Source organism: Bufo bufo, chromosome 1 (assembly GCF_905171765.1).
Source record: "Bufo bufo chromosome 1, aBufBuf1.1, whole genome shotgun sequence".
Classification (NCBI taxonomy): Eukaryota; Metazoa; Chordata; class Amphibia; order Anura; family Bufonidae; genus Bufo; species Bufo bufo.
In genome coordinates, this window is record NC_053389.1 from 18,030,588 (window position 1) to 18,053,165 (window position 22,578).

The 22,578-nt window shown below is 44.5% G+C and overlaps 1 protein-coding gene across 5 annotated transcripts in view; it reads left to right on the forward strand.

Moving 5' to 3' along the window:
- The first annotated feature begins 2,529 nt into the window (after positions 1 to 2,529).
- LOC120991984 (sialic acid-binding Ig-like lectin 8) overlaps positions 2,530 to 22,578 on the forward strand; it is a 62,485-nt gene continuing 42,436 nt past the window's right edge. For 4 of the 5 annotated variants that reach the window (XM_040420750.1, XM_040420767.1, XM_040420774.1 and 1 more), the window contains exons 1-2: positions 2,530 to 2,642; positions 4,243 to 4,353. In XM_040420750.1, coding sequence (XP_040276684.1) covers positions 4,284 to 4,353 — 70 coding nt within the window. In that variant the 5' untranslated portion in view covers positions 2,530 to 2,642; positions 4,243 to 4,283. Of the gene's footprint in view, positions 2,643 to 3,211; positions 3,330 to 4,242; positions 4,354 to 22,578 lie in introns of those variants that run through there. The other variant, XM_040420758.1, reaches the window with a different exon arrangement.

Below are 22,578 nucleotides of genomic sequence, written 5' to 3' on the forward strand. Positions count from 1 at the left end.
TCTCCCAGTCCGAGCATTCTCATTTTATATACTAACCTTTTATGTGGTACAGTCTTGGCCAAAAGTTTTGATACTGACACAACGTTTGCTAGATTGTGCTATTCATTATAAAGTCATTCCATGCCATCAAAATTAACTCAAAATGCAAGGCAGCTGATGTAACCCCGTCATACTGGTTGAATTATAACATACTAGTTGCTTTAAAAGTTGGACCAGGTGCTTCAAATTATTGCCTCCTTCTGTTCTACATGGTTACCTCCAAGTACACTTGTGCAGTCATAATTGCTTTACATCAAAAGGGCTTCACAGGCAAACACATTGCTGCTTGTAAGTTTGCACATAAATCAAGCATTTTTGAGATTTAGCAAAAGATTTAAGGTTCTATTGCTATGAAGAAGGCTTTAGGGCACCCAAGAAAGGCCAGCAACTGCCATGACCGCCTTATAAAAAGGATTTGGCTATAGGATCGGGTCACCACCAGTGTATGGCTTGTTCAGGAATGGCAGCAGGCAGGTGTGGGTACTTTTGCACATATAGTGAGGGGAAAGCATTTGGAGGATGACCTGGGGTCAAGAAGAGCAGCAAAAAAAGCTATATGTTCCAAAACATCAAGGACAGACATTCTGCAGGAAGTACAGGGCTTGGACTAGGGGAAAGTTGTTATCTCTTGTGAACCCGCCTCAGACTGTTTGGAACATCTGAAAAGATGATTGTCCGGAGAAGAAAAAGTGAACAGTGAACCATGAGTCCTGTGTCAACTGTCAAATACCAACAGTAAAGCATCCTGAGACCATTCATATGTGGGGTTGCTTCTCATCCAGAGAAGTGGGCTCACTCACAATTTTACCTAAGAACACTGTCATGAATAAAGAATGATATCAAAACATTCTCCTAGAACAACTTCTCCCAAATGTCCAAGAGCAATTTCTCCCAACCATCCAAGACCAACTTTTCCCAACCATCCAAAAGCAACTTCTCCCAACCACCCAAGAGCAATCTGGTGATGAACAATGTTTTTTCCATCATGATGTAGCATCATGTCACAAGGCAAAAATGATAAGTATCCATGGCTCCATGAACCAAACATTAAAAATTTGGGTCCATGGGAAAGAAACTCCCCATATCTAAATCCCATTATGAACCTCTGGTCAATCATCAAAAACCAGGTGGACATACAAAAACACAGAAATTGTGATAAACTCCAAGCAATGATTTGGCAAGAATGGTTTGCCATCAGTCAGGATTTGGCCCAGAAGCTGATATCCAGCATGCCAGGGCTAACTGTAGAAGTCTTGAAAAAGAAGGGTCAACATTGGAAATCTTGAGTCATTGCATAAACTTGATGGATTTGACAATAAAAGTAAAAAAAAAAGAGTTTGTCCTTCAGTGTACCATAAAAACATCTGACAGAAAGATCCAAAAACACTGAAGCAGTGAACTTTGTGAAAGCCAAAATTTGTGTCAGTCTCAAAACTTTTGCCCATGACTAGTAATGAGCGAAGTTTTGAAAATTTGATTCAGCAGCTTCGCTAAACTTTGTCAAGAAATTCAATTTGTTAAGAATTACTCACGAAGAGGTCGCCTGCTCCCATCTTGATTGAAGAAAAGCCAGCAAAGGACCTGCGGCGAGCGTGATGACATCCCCATGTGATCACGCTAGCTACACACGGTGACGTCATCACTGATGAAAAATTGATTAGTTACCATGAAACGCAAGGAAATTTGGCTTCGCAGCTAATTGAATTTTTCCTAAACTTCGGATCAAATTCTGCTTCAGATGCTTAGATTAGCTGAAAACTAGCCATGACTATACATATTTGTTACCGCCGGATAGGTTATCAATATCCGATTGGTGGGGGTCCAACACCCTGCACCCCCACTGATCAGATGTTCCTTGCAGGTTACTGCAGCTCAGCTCCTGCTCAGATGAGTGGTAACCATGAAACATTGAATGGAGCTGTGCTTCGGGCTAGGTCCATTGGCTGCAGGGGGGGGGCACCGATCGGCGGGGGGGGGGGCACCGATCAGATATTGTTGATAGTTTTTCAAGATCAGGAGCCTGGAAGACCCCTTTAAAGATGCTCCAAATTTATCAAACATTGGGTTAGATTTATCATGAGAGGAATTTTTAAAGTCAGTTTTGCAGGAGTTTGTGTTCTCATAATTTGAGCCAAATTTATCAAATGTCGCATGTTTGATAAATTTTACGTGTATCACTTCTTCTGTGTTGAGATGTTACACCGCTTTGTGGAGCGAGAACTGAGGCAATTTTGGCAATTTGTAAAAAAAAATGTAAAATCTTGCTTAGATTCAGTAGAAAGGCTAACCACACCCACTTTCCCAATCAGTTTTTTACTGCAATGAGTAGTGGAAAAGTATAAATTCTGCAAAATTTTTGTACAAATCAGTTCAAAAGTCTCCCCGTTGTGTGACATTTGATACATGTGATGCATAATATGGCAGCACAGACTCCTGCAAAACTGACTTTAAAAACTTCCCCACCAGTAGCTAGGATCATCAGCACATCGCTATTCTCGGACCCTCCACCAGATGACGCCAGTCACGCTTCTGTACATGTTTACTGTGATGCTCACGCTCTTATTTTTGGCTTTGAACTTTACACAATCTGGAACTGACTGTGGGTAAGTGAGATCTTCCTTCTTATCTTCTCTATCGGCAGAGTTTATTTTATTTTAATATCTACGTACTTTAGTGATAAACTTATAGGTATCTAAGAATATCTAGTATAAGTAATAAAATATGATTTGCACGCAGAGCCTCAGTGTGCCCCTATTATATTACACAGGAGTCGGCTTGAACCTACGGCACCCAACATGTAAAGTAACAGTCAGTTTTGCACCAGAAGAGCTGCAGGTTTGGGCACCAGTGTTGCACAGTATGCATGTCTGCCATCTCCTAAGGGTATAGTAGGGGAAGCTGTCAGCAGTTTTGACCATGCTAAGCTGCTAACCGCACTAGGTAGGGGCTGGGGACAGCAGATCAATCATATTTTGTAAAGCTTTTCTCATCAGGAGTGGTGTGACTGTGAAGTTTTACTCTGCTATATTCTGCTCCTGCACGTGTCCAGGAGGCAGGGCTTCGCTGTGAAGTACTCTCTGCATTCATATGCTTCACAGCCCCTCCCTATTCTCTGAGTGACAGCTGTAGCATGCAGTCTGAAGACCACTATAGAAGACCACACAGAGAAGAGAGGAGGGGCTACAAAGCAGATCACAGCAAAGAGTGGTTTAGACTAGTGAAGCTCCACCTCCTGGACAGGATAAAACTTCATATTCACACTACTACTGATGATAAAAACTCCACTAAAGGTATGTTTGTTCTGCTCTCTCTAGCCCCACCTAGTGTTGCCAGCAGTTTTTGCTCAAAACTGCTGACAGACTCCCAAAATTGACAGCAAGCCCTGCCTCATAATAACATTTGACACATGGAGGAGGGCCTCAAGTTCTCCCATATATATACTGTAATAGGCTCAGTAACTTAGGGGTTGGGAGTGTCTGTGTCCTTGGGGAGCTGGTCTTGAATTGTCAGCAGGGGTGCACCTAGCCTTTCTGTTGCCTAAGGCAAAAACTGAAATGGTACTCCTTCCCATGCCGATTTCTTAACCTAACCCCTTTGCTACAATGAAAGCACTCATTGTCTATGGCCCTTCCTCTGCCCCCCTCTTGCCCCTACCTGAGGCGATCGCCTCACCTGGCACCATTGTCAGCATGGAACCATTGAGAAGCTTCAGTGCTGACGGCTCGAGACATGAGCCCACGAGATCCGCCACAGGTGAGCCCGATGTATTTGTACTGTAGCCTTATGGTTAAATCAGCCCTGCTTTAGTCCACTGGTATCCAGCATGTCCCTAGGGGGCGGGTCTCAGACTTAGGAAGCACACCGTGTACAGAGTAGTCTTAGATTGTGGAGGCCTTTTTGTGAACATGCAAGTGGAGTCACAGAACTGATGAACAGTGGCAGCTGATTCAAGAGGAGGCCCCACTGTACACGTTGCCTATGTAAAGCCAGATTTTTACTTTGGACTGAACAATTCCTTAAAATTTGTTGGGATTTTAGGAAATTGGGGTTCTAATCATCTCAGGTACAACTCATGTTACATCTATGTAGTGGCTCTGATTGTACAGTGTATTAAAATGCTAAACTGAGCAGGTTGAGTCATTGATTTAATCTCAAAAATGTTAAATTCTCTATTGAGACGCCATCTTTGTTGATTATTATTAGATCCTCTGCAGCAGAACTCCTATAATCAGCACAGTGTCAAGATGAGGCTGGAAAGCTTTGACAAGAACAAATTGTATTTTGCCATTATCATTCTGCCACAGCTCTGGATGTGTAAGTAGAGCAGCACATTCATTATATAAAACATTGTTGGCTTTTTTGGGTGTCAAAATGTATTTCACGCTGTAAAGATGAAGACATAGATAGCGGTTTCATGTGTCACATGTATTCCCATACGTTCGGTAAATTCTAACACCATCCACTTCACTACTAGTGTACATCCTGTCTGTAGACAGTATATAAGTGCAGACTATTTTATGTACAGGCATGTACAGTGGTGCTTGAAAGTTTGTGAACCGTTCAAAAATGTCTATATTTCTACATAAATGTGACCTAAAACTGTATCAGAAGTGAGTCACAATATTAGACTTGGTCATTTATTTATTGAGGCAAATGATCCAATATCACATGTCTGTAGGTGGTAACAGTAAGTGAACTTTTAAGATTAGCAGATGCTTTGAAGGTGAAATTAGAGTCAGGTACTTTTAATCAATGGAATGAGAATTAGGTGTGGGTGACCTGTTTTATTTGAAGAAAAGGGATTTATCAATTTCTTCATAACACATGTTTGTGGAAGTGTATCATGACATGTAGAAAGGAGATTTCTGAGGACCTCAGGAGAAAAGTTGTTGATGCTCATCAGGCTTGAAAAAGTCACACAACCATCTCTAAAGAACTTGGACTCTACCAATCCACAGATTGTGTACAAATGGAAGAATTTTAATATCATTATTATCCTCCTCAGCAGTGGTTGACCATTAAAGATCACACCATGAGCAAGACGTGTAATTGTCTATGAGGTCACAAAACAACCCAAGGTAACCTCTAAGACAGTGTTCCTCAACTCCAGTCCTCAGGGCCCACCTGCCAGTCATGATTTGAGAATATTCCACAGAATGAATACCTGTGGTAAGTCCTAATGCATTGATACTAATTATTATTGTTGGTCTTGCACCAAAGTGCTCGGGTGCTCAAGTAGAACACCTCGGGATGCTCGGGTGCTCTACCGAGCACCCGAGCACAATGGAAGTCAATGGAAGGACCCGAGCATTAAACCAGGCACCCCCTGCTCTGAAGAAGGGAAGGTGTCTGGTTGCCATAAAAAGGTCATAAATTGATAGAAACACCACTGAAATGGTTGTGGAACAGCATGGGGAGGATGTCTGGATGCATCTTGGACTCCCAGGTCGCTGCTGGGAACGATGTTGTCCGAGTAGTACGCCACTTTTACAGATTGACAATAATACGCACCAAACCGAAGATAAAATCAATTTTAGAGGAAAAATTGTTAGGAAACATTCTTCCCTGTATATTTACTTGTGTATAAAGTGCAAGGGCTGCCAAAAATTACAAGGAAGAGGCACTTCGATACAACCTGTATAACACATAAAGGTGGGCCTCATTCATATTGTGGTACAATTGTTCAGATAGTGGGATTCCTCCACCCATACAGCCTATGCACTAAGTGAAAGGGCTTCCAAAAAATTACAAGGAACCGGCACTCCAAAACACCCTTTATTACACATAAAGGAAGGATTCATACACACCCTTGAAAAATTATGATTGATGGCCTGCTGGTGACCCTCTAAAACATTAGGGGTTAGAGCCTGCTGCTGAGCTGACCATCTGAAACATTATGGGCGAGGGCCTGCTGCCGAGCTGACCATCTAAAAAATTTTGTGGGCAAGGGCCTGCTACCGAGCTGACCATCTAAAAATGTTTGTGGGCGAGGGCCTGCTACCAAGATGACCATCTAAAAATTTAGGGGTGAGGGTCTGCTGCTGAGCTGACCATCTAAAACATTATGGTTGAGGGCCTGCTGGTGATCCTCTAAAACATTATGGGTGAGGGCCCGCTGCTGAGCTGACCGTCTAAAACATTAGGAGCGAGGGCAGCCTAATAAGCATGTTGATATGATGGAGGAGGAGGACGAGAAAAGGGAGATTGAACCATATACCCTTTTTAGTGGTGGAAGGGGTGCATGGGAATACAGTGTATAAAAGCCACATTTAGAGTGCCTTTATGTTCAGCCGCTTTCCTATGGTGCAGTAAAGAAGTCAGGGGCAATCCAGGCCTTGTTAATTTTTATAAGTGTCAACCTATCAGCATTTTCAGTTGACAGGCGGATGCGCTTATCAGTTATTATGCCCACAGCAGCACTAAATACACGCTCTGACAAAACGCTGGCGGCGGGGCAGGCCAGCACCTACAGGACGTAGAGCGCCAGTTCGTGCCCCGTGTCAAGCTTGGGCACCCAATAGTTGTAAGGCACACAGGGATCACTGAGGACGATGACACGGTCTGGTACGTACTCATTTACCATCTTCCAAAAAAATTTCTTCCTTGTGACACTAGGCGGCTCATCAGGTTGAGGGTGCTGGCGGGGTGTCAGAAACTGTCCCAGGCCTTGTAGAGTGTTGCCCTGCCTCTTTAGGAACTGCTGTGTGTTCCCCTCGTCTCCCCTCCTCAGTTGGCCAAGGAAGTACGTACTCTGCTGCCAGCGTTGTCAGCTGGAATTTTTTGGAGCAACTTTTCCACAAGGACCTTCTGGTATTGCACCATTTTGCTCGTCCTCTCCACCACAGGAATGAGAGATGAGAAGTTCTCTTTGTAGCGGGGGTCGAGAAGGGGGAACAACCATTAATCGGTGTTGGCAAAAATCTGTACAATGCGAGGGTCACGGGAAAGGCAGCCTAACATAAAGTCAGCCATGAGTCCCAACAGACAAGACTTCACTGTTGTCATCACTTCACTGTCGTCATCAGGAGGATGACTCTCAATCTCCTCATCCTCTTCCTCCTCTTCCACCCATCCACGCTGAACAGATGGAATAAAACTTTAATGGGTACTACCCTCTGTAGCAGAGGCAAACGTCTCCTGCTCCTCCTCCTCATCAACAAATTTGCGCTGAGAAGACGAACTGAGGGTGGTCTGGCTATCACCCTGTGTACTGTCTTCCCCCATTTCCACCTATTCCACATGCAAAGCGTCCACCTTAATTGTGAGCAGCGAGCGTTTGAGTAGACACAGAAGTCTGATGGTTACGCTGATAATAGCGTTATCGCCGCTCACCATCTGTGTTGATTCCTCAAAGTTGCGTAAAACCTCACAGAGGTCAGACATCCATGCCCACTCGTCGCTTGTGAAGAGTGGAAGATGACTGGAAAGGCGACGACCATGTTGCAGCTGGTATTCCCCTACTGCCCTCTGCTGCTCACAAAGCCTGGCCAACATGTGGAACGTGGAGTTCCAGCACGTGCCCACGTCGCACAACAGTCGGTGAGCTGGCAATTGCAAGCGCTGCTGCAGCGTTGCCAGACCGGCGGAAGCTATAGATGACTTGTGGAAATGGGCACACACACGGTGCTCCTTCACCAGTAGCTCAGGCAAATTGGGGTAGGTTTTGAGAAACCACTAAGTTGAAGACGTGGGCCAGGCATGGGATGTGTGTGAGCTTGCCGAGCTCCAAAGCCGCCACCAAGTTACCGCCATTTTAAGACACAACCATGCCTGGTTGTACGTTGAGTGGCGAGAACCACAGCTCAGTCTGGTCCCTTATCCCCTGCCACAGCTCTGCAGCGGTGTGCTGTTTGTCCCCTAAGCAAATAAGTTTCAGCAGGCCTATTGCCGCTTCCCCACTGCAGTGCTACACTGCTTTCAGCTACAGGGATGGAAGTGAAGGAGGAGGTGAAGGAGGAAAAGGGGGGGTTGCAGCCACTAAAGTAGGTGGCGGCAGAAACCCTGATGGAAGTAGGGCCCGCAATCCTTGGCGTCGGTAGAACCTGTGCCATCCCAGGATACGACTCGCTCCCGGCCTCCACATGGTTCACCCAGTGTGCCGTCAGGGAAATGTAGAGTCCCTGGCCAAAAGCACTTGTCCATGTGTCAGTCGTTAATTGGACACTCCCAATAACTTTGTTGGTCAAGGCACGGGTGATGTTACGGGACACATGCTGGTGTAAGGCTGGGACTACACACCGTGAAAAATATTGGCGTCTGGGCACAGGAAAAACAGAAAAAATACACTGAATGTCACAGCTTATGCGCTGAAATAGATTATTTTATTCCTGGTAGAGAGCGGACAACATACAAGCGTGCTACAGCTGAGTTTAGGCGACGGCCGTTTCGCACCTCACTGCTTCGTCTGGCCCATAATCAGGTGAAGCAATTCACCTTCTCTTAAAGAGACTCAAGCTATGACGCGATTTTCTCCACGCCCACCAGGTAGCGCGTCCTTGCGGCGCTCACCTGTGTGCGTCAGGGAAAGATCACGTCACAGTGAAAGATAAACAATAAAACCAACATATAAAACAGTACCATAACAACATAGTTATTTTTGCAACACGACACTGAGAGGGCCGGGACATCTATAGGAATACCCCTATGTCAATTTTGTCGTTCAGACCCAAAGGTCCCATTGCACCCGCACGAAGGATCCACTTACTTTCTCGCCTAAGGAGATCCCTATGTCTGTCTCCCCCTTGTGGTGAGTTGCGCACCACCTCTATGCCAGCGAAACTAATGTCAGTAAAGTGATTTCCTGCGTGTTCCTTCCTCACATGCTTTATCAGTCGCATGCAGCCCTTTCCTGTGGTAGGTGAATTTATGTGTTCCCTGATTCTCTCCTGGAGGGTCCTTATCGTCTTGCCTATGTAAAACCTACCGCATATACACTTGATAAGGTAGACCACAAATTTACTTTTACAGGTGATGAGGGTATTTACCTTATGTTCGATCCCTCCAAACCTAAGTGTATTCCATTGAGGGTTTAGCCTGCAGCACGAGCAATGCCCACATCTGCGGTTACCCTTTGGTCCCCAGTTTTCCAACCAGGTCATAGGTTTTTTCTCCTGAAATCTGCTGCGGACCAACCTATCCTTCAGTGTATGGCACCTCCTGAATGCTATAATGGGTGCAACATTTTTTATTTCCTTTAAAGACTCGTCTCTTTCAAGTATGGACCAGTTGTCCTTGATGACCCTCCTGATGTGGGAGGCAATAGGCAGGGGCGTAGCTAGAAATGCATGGGCCCCATAGCAAAAAAAAATTATGGGCCCCCCTCCCCCATAACAGTGTCCCTGACAGTGACTGACCCCCAACAGGGGGTGGAGGCCGACAACTATTGTAAGACGGACCCCGCGTTCCTTATGTAAGTGAGCTTAAAGGGAACCTGTCACCAAAAAAAATCACTTATTAAGCTGTTAATAGTACCTTATAGTGCTGCATAGTAGTTTCCTAATGCACTTTTTCATTGTTTAGCCGCATCTAGCCTCCTTGAGAAATCAATGTTTTATTCAGCCGCTGCCCCCTGCTTCAAGTCAGGTTTGAAGTCAAGGGGGCAGCGGCCTAGGCGTCTCCAATGCTGCTCTCCCCACCGCCTTTATTGACACGCTGGATCTCAGTGCCGGGACCGCGCTCCCAGCCCGCATGCGCAGTAAAGGGCTGCTGTAGCGCGTTCCCGGCTCCGGCTCGTACACTCAGCCGGCTTCAGTTTCGCTACTGCACATGCGCCCACCAGCCTTACATACTAGCGCAGTTACAGAAGATGCTGGGCGCATGCGCAGTAGCGAAACTGAAGCCGGCTGAGTGTACGAGCCGGAGCCGGGAACGCGCTACAGCAGCCCTTTACTGCGCATGCGGGCTGGGAGCGCGGTCCCGGCACTGAGATCCAGCGTGTCAATAAAGGCGGTGGGGAGAGCAGCATTGGAGACGCCTAGGCCGCTGCCCCCTTGACTTCAAACCTGACTTGAAGCAGGGGGCAGCGGCTGAATAAAACATTGATTTCTCAAGGAGGCTAGATGCGGCTAAACGATGAAAAAGTGCATTAGGAAACTACTATGCAGCACTATAAGGTACTACATACTAGAACATACTTTGCACAAGTTTATTATTTACAACTTAAAGGGAACCTGTCACCAAAAAAATCGCTTATTAAGCTGTTAATAGTATTTTTTGGTGACAGGTTCCCTTTAAGTTGTAAATAATAAACTTGTGCAAAGTATGTACTAGTATGTATACTACTATCTAATAATCCTTATCTATCACTTGACACTTCACTAACTTACTGGGGACAGTCAGGACTCCTCTCCACGCCAGACTGCTGGCAGTGCACAAAAGAATATCAGAATCCATTCACTTCTGTATTGATGACACATCCTGAAGATCAATTAGGCACACTGGGCGCGGGGGGGCGGGCAGGCAGGCTCCCGCTCTTCACATTCAAAATAGGCAGCCGGCGGCAGCGTAACGTGACGTCACTCACTCCGTCACGCCGCACGTGCATGGCTGGCAGTGCAGGAGGCGGAGCACAGGGGTGTGATTAGGGTGTGCCCATGCCCAGGCACACCTCGTGCGCACGCCTATGGGTATGCCCCTGTTCCGGCCCCCTCCACCACCTACCTCATCTTCTGCCCCGGGCCCGCCTGCTCCAGTCCTGAGTCCTGACTTGACGCGGCTTCCCCCCAGCCAGGCCTGAGCCGCGGACCGCCCACGCCCCACCCACTACACTGGGCGGGCGGTCGGGCCTGGCTGCCAGTGCCTGTGTGTGTTAATAAATAAATAAAAAATAAAATAAAAAAAGCGATCCGGACGGGCCCCCAGTGGCGTAGGGCCCCATAGCCACTGCTATGGTTGCTATGGCGATCCCTACGCCACTGGCCATAGGTCCATACTTGAAAGAGAAGACAAAAGGGTGGGGGCTAGTCTATTTTTTAATTCCAAAGCTTGTCGATTATAATCGACCTCAAACCTGTTTATACGTTTAAGTCGGACAAACTGGCCATAGGGTACCGCTTTTTTTACACTTGGGGCGTGATAACTCGAGTAATGTAAAAGTGAGTTGGTGGCCGTGGGGTTTCGATACCCTTCGGTCACCAACTCACCATCCCTCACAGAAATCTCGACGTCCAGAAATTCCAGACCATCGCCTCCAAACTTGTGTAAATAACATGTTCATGTCATTAACTGTATTGAGATACTGCACAAAGTTAGCAAAGTGAGCCTCTGTCCCTGTCCATACTATGAGCACATCGTCGATGTACCTCAAGTATGTATGTATACAGGGGAGGTAGGGGTTGGAGAGCGCATATACATATCTGTCCTCGAATTTAGCTAGATATAAATTCGCAAAGGTGCATGAGACTGGCATGCCCATAGCGGTACTAAACTTCTGCCTGTACCACGCATCCCCGAATCTAAAGGCATTGTTCTTGAGAATTAGCCCCAGTGCATCGCTAACGAAGCTGGAGAACTTCTCACTTTTGCCTGTACTGGTCAAAATGTCCATGACTACCTCAATGCCTTTATCTTGGGGGATGCGCGTGTACAGGCTCTCCACGTCTAGGGATACTAGTTTAAAACCCTCCTGCCAGTGTATAGATCTTAGCACCCGGAGTAAGTCCGAAGTGTCCTTAAGATACGAGGGCACCCGACTCACCATGGTTCTAAGAAACTAAAAAAAGCTAAAGCCGAGCTCTCAACCCGCCTCACAGAAAAGCAGTTCAGCGCCTTTGAAAAACGCCTGGAAACAAAATTGATCACCACACAAAGTGATATAAAAGAAAAGAGACAAGTTCCTGCGTGATAAACAAGATTTCGATGGAGATAAGGTCTTTTACTGGAACCCCAAGAATCGCACCAAAAAATGCAGGCAACCACGTAAAAGGAGTGACTATTGGACCACCGATTCAGACTCTAGTTATTCTGATGATATGTTGGTGCAGGGGCAAGCAGAAATTAATGTCAGTCAAGCTGGCCAGTCCTCTTTGGGAAGCACACAAGAAGGGGGAGGAGTAAGGGGAAAAGTATACAAAAACAGGGATACAAAAGAAAACAGGTGTCCTGGAGAAGCTAGCTTGTCAAGCGTCTCCACACTATTCACATAACCTGGTGATAAACCTGACCGGCTCCGTGCTACCACCGGACTGTATGAGGGTCCTCAATCGGGGGCTCAACTACAGCCTGGTGGAGCAGTTTGAGCAGGTCAGGTTTGAAATAGATCTGTATAAAGCAGTCTGAAAATTGACAAATTGACCTTAAATTATTCAATAGAATTCCGTGCACAAAACAGGAAATCAGAGAGGGTGAATCGCCAGCACTTATAGGTCCTGTGGGGTTTAGCACCATGGCCAATTTTGACCCCACAGAGGTAGCATGTCTAGAGTGGATGACGGGTTCATCTTTGGACACCCCTACTCCACAATTGGAGGGAGAGGGGGAGGATTTTCGGGGGGGGGGGGGGGTGTCAGGTCCACATTTAATCCCCCCTTGTCTGCTGGCAGTTCGATTGACATTTTCCAACAGAAAGTCCTAGAAGGGGTGAAAGCTCTAGTATACCCCGAGGCTGCCAGAAATTTGGATGTTGGAGAAGAAAAGGACCTGAAGTGGTTACAAGCACGTGACGACATTGTCATAAAGCCAGCAGACAAGGGGGGTAATGTGGTCCTGATGAATACTATGTGACAGAGGCGTATCGGCAGCTCCACACTAATGAGGTGTATGAAAAATTGCAGGCAGACCCTACACATCAGGTGCAGAACTTGTTACGGAGACTTCTCCATAAGCACTGCGAGCAAAATACCCTGTCACAGAAGACGGTAGAGAAACTGCTGCCGCCATTCCCCTCAAAACCATCATGGTACTTTGTACCCAAGGTACATAAGTCGCTGACCCAGCTCCCGGGCAGACCCATTGTGTCCGGGGTTGGGTCAGTTACTGAACCGTTGTCACGGTATATTGACTGGCTCCTTAGACCCATGGTGAGTCGGGTGCCCTCGTATCTTAAAGACACTTCGGACTTACTCCGGGTGCTAAGATCTATACACTGGCAGGAGGGTTTTAAACTAGTATCCCTAGACGTGGAGAGCCTGTACACGCGCATCCCCCAAGATAAAGGCATTGAGGTAGTCATGGACATTTTGACCAGTACAGGCAAAAGTGAGAAGTTCTCCAGCTTCGTTAGCGATGCACTGGGGCTAATTCTCAAGAACAATGCCTTTAGATTCGGGGATGCGTGGTACAGGCAGAAGTTTAGTACCGCTATGGGCACGCCAGTCTCATGCACCTTTGAGAATTTATATCTAGCTAAATTCAAGGACAGATATGTATATGCTCTCTCCAACCCCTACCTCCCCTGTATACATACATACTTGAGGTACATCGACGATGTGGTCATAGTCACAGAAAAACAAGGGTAAGCAGGCACACTCAAATCTGGGTACAATCAAGTCATTTATTTATAGTAAAATAAGATGGGTCGAGGTATAAAATTAATAAATATAGAGATGGTAGAGATAAAAAAATATAGAGTTAATTAAAAAGATAGTCTTATAGTAGAAAAATATGAGTAGTGGGTGATCACCACTGGGTAATGAATACCCTGTAAAATATCTGGAAAAAAGTCTGGAAAAAAAGTCTGGAGGAAATTAAAATCTTTCATATGATGGTGGCCACTGTTTAGAGGTAAAATTGAATAAAAGATATCCTTTATGGAGGTGAAGAAACTCTGAGCAGAGGATGATGGCTCTGTTTGTATAGTATATGTAGATGTCAGTTGCCGCACAGTCCGGGATAAATATTGCACTGATTCAATATATTTCTAATAAAGCAGCAGGCATGTACATATAGCTGTAATTCAAAGCTTTAGATAATATGTGCTTTGTATTTCATATGCCAAGCTGTGGAGGGAAGAGGAGCTCTGAGCCTGAGTGCAGGACTGTCTCTGGCTGCAGAGATCACTTACCCTTCCTAGCGCTGTTTGTGTGTAATCCTCCGGCAGTGATCGGCGGTTCCTGGAAGGCTGTGTTGGTTCAGTCCTGTTCAGAGTCGATAGCGTCCATCGTGTTGCCTAGGACGCTGGGGGGCGTGGTTCGCGCGTCTGGTGGATGACGTCAGCGGTCCCGTGATCGCAAACTTTTCAGTTTGTTCTCCGTATTCCTCCTGCTCTGTTTCAAGTGATGAATGATCCAATAATCCTCAGCTGCTTAAACGCGTTTCGGGACGCTGGTCCCTTCATCAGTAAGATGGAAGATTTTAATTTCCTAGAGACTTTTTTTCCAGACTTTTTTCCAGATATTTTACAGGGTATTCATTACCCAGTGGTGATCACCCACTACTCATATTTTTCTACTAAAAGACTATCTTTTTAATTAACTCTATATTTTTTATCTCTACCATCACTATATTTATTAATTTTATACCTCGACCCATCTTATTTTACTATAAATAAATTACTTGATTGTACCCAGATTAGAGTGTGCCTGCTTACCCTTGTTTTTCTGTGATTATATGCTCCTGACTGGGTGAGTCAGACTAAGCAGTCCTGCACCTCTATCATTTGCCTAAGCGGTAGAGCCATCTATCCCCTTGATGTGCTCATAGTATGGACAGGGACAGAGGCTCACTTTGCTAACTTTGTGCAGTATCTCAATACAGTTAATGACATGAACATGTTATTTACACACAGGTTTGGAGGCGATGGTCTGGAATTTCTGGACGTCGAGATTTCTGTGAGGGATGGTGAGTTGGTGACCGAAGGGTATCGAAACCCCTCGGCCACCAACTCACTTTTACATTACTCGAGTTATCACGCCCCAAGTGTAAAAAAAGCGGTACCCTATGGCCAGTTTGTCCGACTTAAACGTATAAACAGGTTTGAGGTCGATTATAATCGACAAGCGTTGGAATTAAAAAATAGACTCCTGGCCAGAGGGTACCCCTTGAAACTGCTGAACCAGGCAATGAAAAAAGTGGCCTCTAAAAAGCCTCAAAAGGACCGGTTCTCCCCTGACAGTGACCAAGTAGAAGAAGTTGTGGGTAATGCTAGCCCCCACCCTTTTGTCTTCTCTTTCAAGTATGGACCTATGGCCTCCCACATCAGGAGGGTCATCAAGGACAACTGGTCCATACTTGAAAGAGACGAGTCTTTAAAGGAAATAAAAAATGTGGCACCCATTATAGCATTCAGGAGGTGCCATACACTGAAGGATAGGTTGGTCCGCAGCAGATTTCAGGAGAAAAAACCTATGACCTGGTTGGAAAACTGGGGACCAAAGGGTAACCGCAGATGTGGGCATTGCTCGTGCTGCAGGCTAAACCCTCAATGGAATACACTTAGGTTTGGAGGGATCGAACATAAGGTAAATACCCTCATCACCTGTAAAAGTAAATTTGTGGTCTACCTTATCAAGTGTATATGCGGTAGGTTTTACATAGGCAAGACGATAAGGACCCTCCAGGAGAGAATCAGGGAACACATAAATTCACCTACCACAGGAAAGGGCTGCATGCGACTGATAGAGCATGTGAGGAAGGAACACGCAGGAAATCACTTTACTCTTAGTTTCGCTGGCATAGAGGTGGTGCGCAACTCACCACAAGGGGGAGACAGACATAGGGATCTCCTTAGGCGAGAAAGTAAGTGGATCCTTCATGCGGGTGCAATGGGACCTTTGGGTCTGAACGACAAAATTGACATGGCGGTATTCCTATAGATGTCCCGGCCCTCTCAGTGTCGTGTTGCAAAAATAACTATGTTGTTATGGTACTGTTTTATATGTTGGTTTTATTGTTTGTCTTTCACTGTGACGTGATCTTTCCCTGACGCACACAGGTGAGCGCCGCAAGGACGCGCTACCTGGTGGGCGTGGAGAAAATCGCGTCATAGCTTGAGTCTCTTTAAGAGCAGGTGAATTGCTTCACCTGATTATGGGCCAGACGAAGCAGTGAGGTGCGAAACGGCCGTCGCCTAAACTCAGCTGTAGCACGCTTGTATGTTGTCCGCTCTCTACCAGGAATAAAAGAATCTGTTTCAGCGCATAAGTGGTGAGTGCCGTCCTTTTGTCTATTATTTGTGCAAAACTTTTGAAGCCGTAACTGCCTGGTTACACGTGGGACAGAGCACCGCCGGCATCGCTCACAGCGCAAGTACACTTGCTCAGTACCCCGGTTGACGATGTGTTGTATTTGATACATTTTGCAGTGCCACTCTAAACCTTTCTCTACAACCACAATTGTAGCGCAGATAATGTCGCTGTCTGCAGCGGACAAACAATTGCAAGCTATTTAGCTCAGACTGCTGCCAGATACAACTATAGTCCTTAAAAGGACTTTTGGGTCTCTAACAAGTTTTATCAATTTAGTGCAGGTTGCACTAAAAATATATACTGCTACCACACACAACAATAGTCCTTAAAATGACTTTTGGGTCTATAACAAGTATAAAAGCTAAAATATTCCTATTTCACTCCCTACATTATCTCTCCCTTCTGCTCTCCAGCTCTCCCTGACTAAGACTGAGCCGAACACGTGTCATCGGGTGCCAGCCAATCACTGTAATGCAAGTAGCCAACATGCCTACGGCATTACAGTGAGGGCAGTACTTACCTGCATGTTTATTGGCTGCATAGCAGCCAACAAACATGCGGGGAAGAGACTCGATCATCGCTCTCGAGCACACACGGTATTCAGCCGAACAGCGGGATGTGCCAAGCATTGCGATGCTCGAGTAAAAGTAGTGTTCGGCCGAGCATGCTTGCCCAACACTGCTAATTTAATTATCTGCTCAATCCTAAGGAAATCCTGAAAACATGACCGGCAGGTGGGTCCTAAGGACTGGAGTTGAGGAACACTGCCCTAGGCAACTAAAGGCCTTTCTTCTCATTAGTTTGTTAATGTTCATGAGTCCACCATCAGGAGGCATTGAACAACAATGGTGTGCATGGCTGGACTGCAAGGAGAAAGATGCTGAAATCCAAAAACAACATTGCTGCCCATCTGCAGTTTGCTAAAGATCACCTGGGCAAGCCAGAAGACAATAGGAACAATGTTTTTGCGGATTAAATGAGAAGCAATATGTTTGGAGAAAGGAAAACACTGCATTCCAGTATAAAATCCTCATCTCATCTATGAAACCTGGTGGTGGTAAGATCAGGGTTTGGGCTTGTTTCGCTGCATCTGGGCCAGGAGGGCTTGTCTTTATTAATGGAACAATGAATTGTAAATTATACCATAAAATTCTATGGGTACAAATAGTAATGAACGGCAGGGGCTAAATTATTATTTGCGATATTTGACAAATATTTTGTAGAATATTCATCATATATTTGCGAATATTCAAAAAAAAAACAAATATATAGCAATATATTGAATATTTTGCTATATATTCGTTTTTAGAATATTCGTCATTTTTCATCATCCATCTGAAGTGAACAGTACACATGATTCCTCCCTGCTAAGGGTGTCTGGTTCCCAAAAAAATCAGTTCTTATCTGTCCGGCCTCCCTAGGATTTCAGCCCGCTCCAGTCAGTGCCTGTTGCCGTGCGCATGGAGCGTCCCCATCACCATGGGAATGCCTCGGGGTTAGAATATACCATCGGATCTGAGTTTTCACGATCTCACAACAGCAAATAGTCTTGTCATAAGACTAGGCAACCAATAGAGGGTGCTGTTCATAACTCATGAACAGCGCCCTCTATTGGTTGCATAGTCTCCACGCGCACGGCAACGGGCACTGACTGGAGCGGGCTGAAATCCTAGGGAGCCTGGACAGATAAGAACAGTTTTTTGTGGAACCAGACACCCTAAGCAGGGAGGAATCATGTATACTGTTCACTTCAGATGGATGATGAAAAATGACGAATATTCTAAAAAACGAATATATAGCACTAAATTTGATATAGTGCTATATATTTGGTTTTTAGAATATTCGTATTTTTTTTCCATCTGAAGTCATGATTCCTCCCTGCTTAAGTTGCTTGTGGGCCAATGACTCATTGGCCCACAAGCAAGAAGCAGGGAGGAATCATGTGTTCAGATGGGAAAAAATGAAGAATATTTCGAAAAACTAATATATAGCACTATATTTGAAATATTCACGAATTCTCGAAGTGCCGATATTCGCAAATAAAATTCATAATTCGAATATTCGCGCTCAACACTAGGTGCAACCATACTGAGTGGTTGTGTCGCTGTTCTGACACGGCTGTGCTGTGGTCAAATATCAAGCTATACGGGCCGCACCTGGTTCTTGTTAGCTGATGAAGACCACACTCATTAGTTAGTAGTGAAGGTGACACATGGGCATTATCAATGTAGACTGACTAACAGTGTAGTCTCTTTAGTTTAAAAAAAAGCCAGCTGTGGCCCATATGTCCGCACGGTACTTGATCGCAGTACAACCGTACCCTAAAGGAAAATTTCAAGACTAGAGATGAGCAAATTTAAGTTGACAAAGTGGAATTTGATCCAAATTTCAGGAAAAATTTGATTTGCACCGAATTTCTTCACTCTTTGTGGTAACGAATCAAATTTTTTCCTAAAATGGCTGCTGCACGTGTGAGCCAATCAGCAGCCAGCCAGCCCTGTGATGTCACAGCCCTATAAATAGCCTCAGCCATCTTGGATTCTGCCATTTCCCAGTGTACTTAGTGCAGGGAGAGAAGTCAGCAGGCGCTAGGGACAGTGCTAGGAAATACTTTAAAACTTTTATTTTTCTGAATAGAAGTTCAGGGAAAGAGCATTAGAAGTGCAGGGAAAGGATAGGGAGGAATTATTCCACAGTATTGAAGCAGAACAGGGTGCAACAGGGGAGGTTACAGCCTGGGTAATAGGAACAATCATATTGCACCTTGCTGCACTGACTGCGGATACAAATTGCCTTTATACTGCTGCTTTCAGGTTTGCAATAGATGATACCTCTGTAATTCCAGCAAACCGTTCTTGTTATTGGGGTGCAAGTGCTGTGTGATACAGACATTAACAGGGTTTATTACAAGGAAATATTTCTACGTCTTATTTGCCGTTGTGCGGCGCAGTTATATATTCTAAAGCCTTTTTTGGCATGTACAGTATTAGTGGGGAAAAACAGGGCTTATTAGCCGTTGTGTGGTGAAGTGAGAAAATTGCAGCCTTTATTTGCGTGTATTAACCTCTTATGGAGGTTTTTCACCTTAAGGACCAGGCTATTTTTTTGCAAATCTGAGTGTCACTTTATGTGGCGATAACTTTAAAACGCTTTTACTTATCCAGGCCATTCTGAGATTGTTTTCTCATCACATATTGTACTTCATGACAGTGGTAAAATTGAGTCAAATTTTATTTTTTATTTTTTATAAAAAAATCTAAATTTACCAAAAATTTAGAAAAATTAGCAAATTTCCAAATGTCAATTCCTCTACTTTTATAATAGATAGTGATACCTTCAATAGTTATTACTTTACATTCCCCATATGTCTACTTCATGTTTGAATCATTTTGTGAATGCCATTTTATTTTTTTAAGACGTTACAAGGCTTAGAAGTTTAGAAGCAAATCTTGAAATTTTTCAGAAAATTTCTAAAACCCACTTTTTCAGGACCAGTTCAGGTCTGAAGTCACTTTGTGAGGCTTACATAATAGAAACAACCCAAAAATGATCCAATTTTACAAACTACACCCCTCAGTATTCAAAACTGATTTTACAAACTTTGTTAACCCTTTAGGTGTTCCACAAGAATTAATGGAAAATAGAGATAACATTTCAAAATTTCCCTTTTTTGGCAGATTTTCCATTTGAATCCATTTTCTCCAGTTACAAAAAAAGGGTTAACAGCCAAACAAAACTCTATATTTATGCGCCTGATTCTGTAGTTTACAGAAACACCCCATATGTGGACGTAAACTGCTGTACAGGCACAAGGCAGGGCGCAGAAGGAAAGGAACGCCATACGGTTTTTGAAAGGCAGATTTTGCTGGACTGTTTTTTTTGACACCATGTCCCATTTGAAGCCCCCCTGATGCACCCCTAGAGTAGAAACGCCAAAAAAGTGACCCCATTTTAGAAACTACGGGATAAGGTGGCAGTTTTGTTGGTACTATTTTAGGGTACATATGAATTTTGGTTGCTCTATTTTACCCTTTTTGTGAGGCAAGGTAACAAAAAATAGCTGTTTTGGCACCGTTTAAATTTTTTGTTATTTACAACATTCATCTGACAGGTTAGATTATGTAATATTTTTATAGAGCAGGTTGTCACGGACGCGACAATACCAAATATGACTACTTTTTTTGGTTGTATTTTTCAGTTTTACATAACAAAGCATTTTTGAAAAAAAAAGATTCTTTAGTGTCTCCACATTCTGAAAGTAGTAGTTTTATTTATTTTTTGGGCGACTGTCTTGTGTAGGGGCTAATTTTTTGGGGGATGAGATGACAGTTTGATTGGTACTATTTTGTGGTGTGTATGACTTTTTGATCGCTTGCTATTACACTTTTTGTGATGTAAGGTGACAAACAATGGCTTTTTTTACACCATTTTCATTTAATTTTTTTTACGGTATTCACCTGAGGGGTTAGGTCATGTGATATTTTTATAGAGCAGGTTATTTTGGACTCGGCGATACCTAATATATCAATTTTTTTATTTATGTAAGTTTTACACAATGATTTCATTTTTGATATAAAAAAAATCATGTTTTAGTGTCTCCATAGTCTGAGAGCCATAGTTTTTTCAGTTTTTGGGTGATTATTTTATGTAGGATAGAATTTTTGCGGGATGAGATGACGGTTTGATTGGCACTATTTTGGGTGCGTATGACTTTTTCATCGCTTGCTATTACATTTTTTGTGATGTAAGGTGACAAAAAATGTATTTTTTTACACCATTTTTATATTTTTTTTTTACGGTATTCACCTGAGGGGTTAGGTCATGTGATATTTTTATAGAGCAGGTTCTTACAGACGCGGTGATACCTAATATGTATACTTTCTTTTATTTACTTAAGTTTTACACAATACCAGCATTTAAAAAAATAATAATATTATGTTTTCGTGTCTCCATATTCTGAGCCATATTTTTTTTATTTTTTTGGGCTATTGTCTTAGGTAGGGGCTAATTTTTTGCGGGATGAGTTGACGGTTAGATTGGTACTATTTTCGGTGGCATACGCCTTTTTGATCACTTGGTGTTGCACTTTTTGTGATGTAAGGTGACAAAAATTGCTTTTATTTTTAACACCGTAAAATTTAATTTTTTTATGGTATTTATCGGACAGGGTGGATCATGTGATATATTTATAGAGCCGGTCATTACGGACACGGCGATACCTAATATGTGTGTTTTGTTTTTTTTTTAGTTTTTTATTATTAAATAATGGGAAAGGGGCGTTTTTTCTTTTCTTATTTTACTTTATTAATTTTATTACTTTATAAATTTTATTAAAAACACTTTTTTTTACTTTTTTTTCTTTACTTTATTTCTGATGTTCACTTTTTGCGGTCTGATCCCCTCTGCAATGAATTACAATACATATGTATTGTAATGCATTGCCTGTTACTGTATTACACTGAGTCATACACTAACAGGTTGCCTAGGAGACGGGCCTGAGGCTGGATCTCTTTGGCTGGATCTCTTTGGCTCCCGTAGAAGGCAGGTCCCGAGGGCACTGGGCAGCCTCTGCACGGCATCGGGCTGCCTTCTGAGACATCGAGTCCCCGCCACAGCAGCGCGGGGACTCGATGGGCTCACTCAAACACAAACCCCTTCTATGCCGTGGTCATAGAAGGGGTTAATCTGCAGCGATCGCCGATACGGGGGGGTCACAGGACTCCCCTCGTCATTGTCCCAGGGTGCCTGCTGATTTATTTCAGCAGGCACCCAGTTCCGATCACCGCCCGCCGCTCGGCGGTGATCGGAAATACACCGGGCGCACAGGTATGCCCTGTGTCCTTAAGTACCGGGACATCAGGGAGTACCTGTACGCATATGTCCCCAAGAGGTTAATTTCCTTTTTATTTACTTATTTGATCTAACAGTATGTCAGACAGAGAAGTGCCAGGCCCTGCACAGGGGAGTGTCAGAGGCCTAAATGTTTCTGGTGCAGGCACAGGTCGCAGCAGAGTAAGGGGGATGGCAGCAGGGGCCGCAGCGAGAGGCCTGGGCTCCCGGTGTCAGCTAGCGGTCGTGTTTTGACCAGCAACCCAGTGGTTCTTGAATGGTTGACTTGGTCATCCAATTCATCCCAAGTGACATCAGACACCCCCAGCCAAGAGTCAGTGGGTTCGTCAGACACAACCTTTAGTTGGCATGGCCCGGGAGCAGGCCCTGTGCCCTCAACTGTCCTCAACCTGCCCCTGTCCTTTTCTGGTCCCTCAGCCAGAGAAGTATTATATGCTATGGGCTCAGCTCCACTATGCAGCGAGGACGAGCTACTAGAAGACAGTCAGCAGCTACTGCCTAGCCAAGATGTGGAGGAGACATCCGCCGCTGCATCCTCTAGGCGGGCAAGTAGTGATAAGGAGAGTGG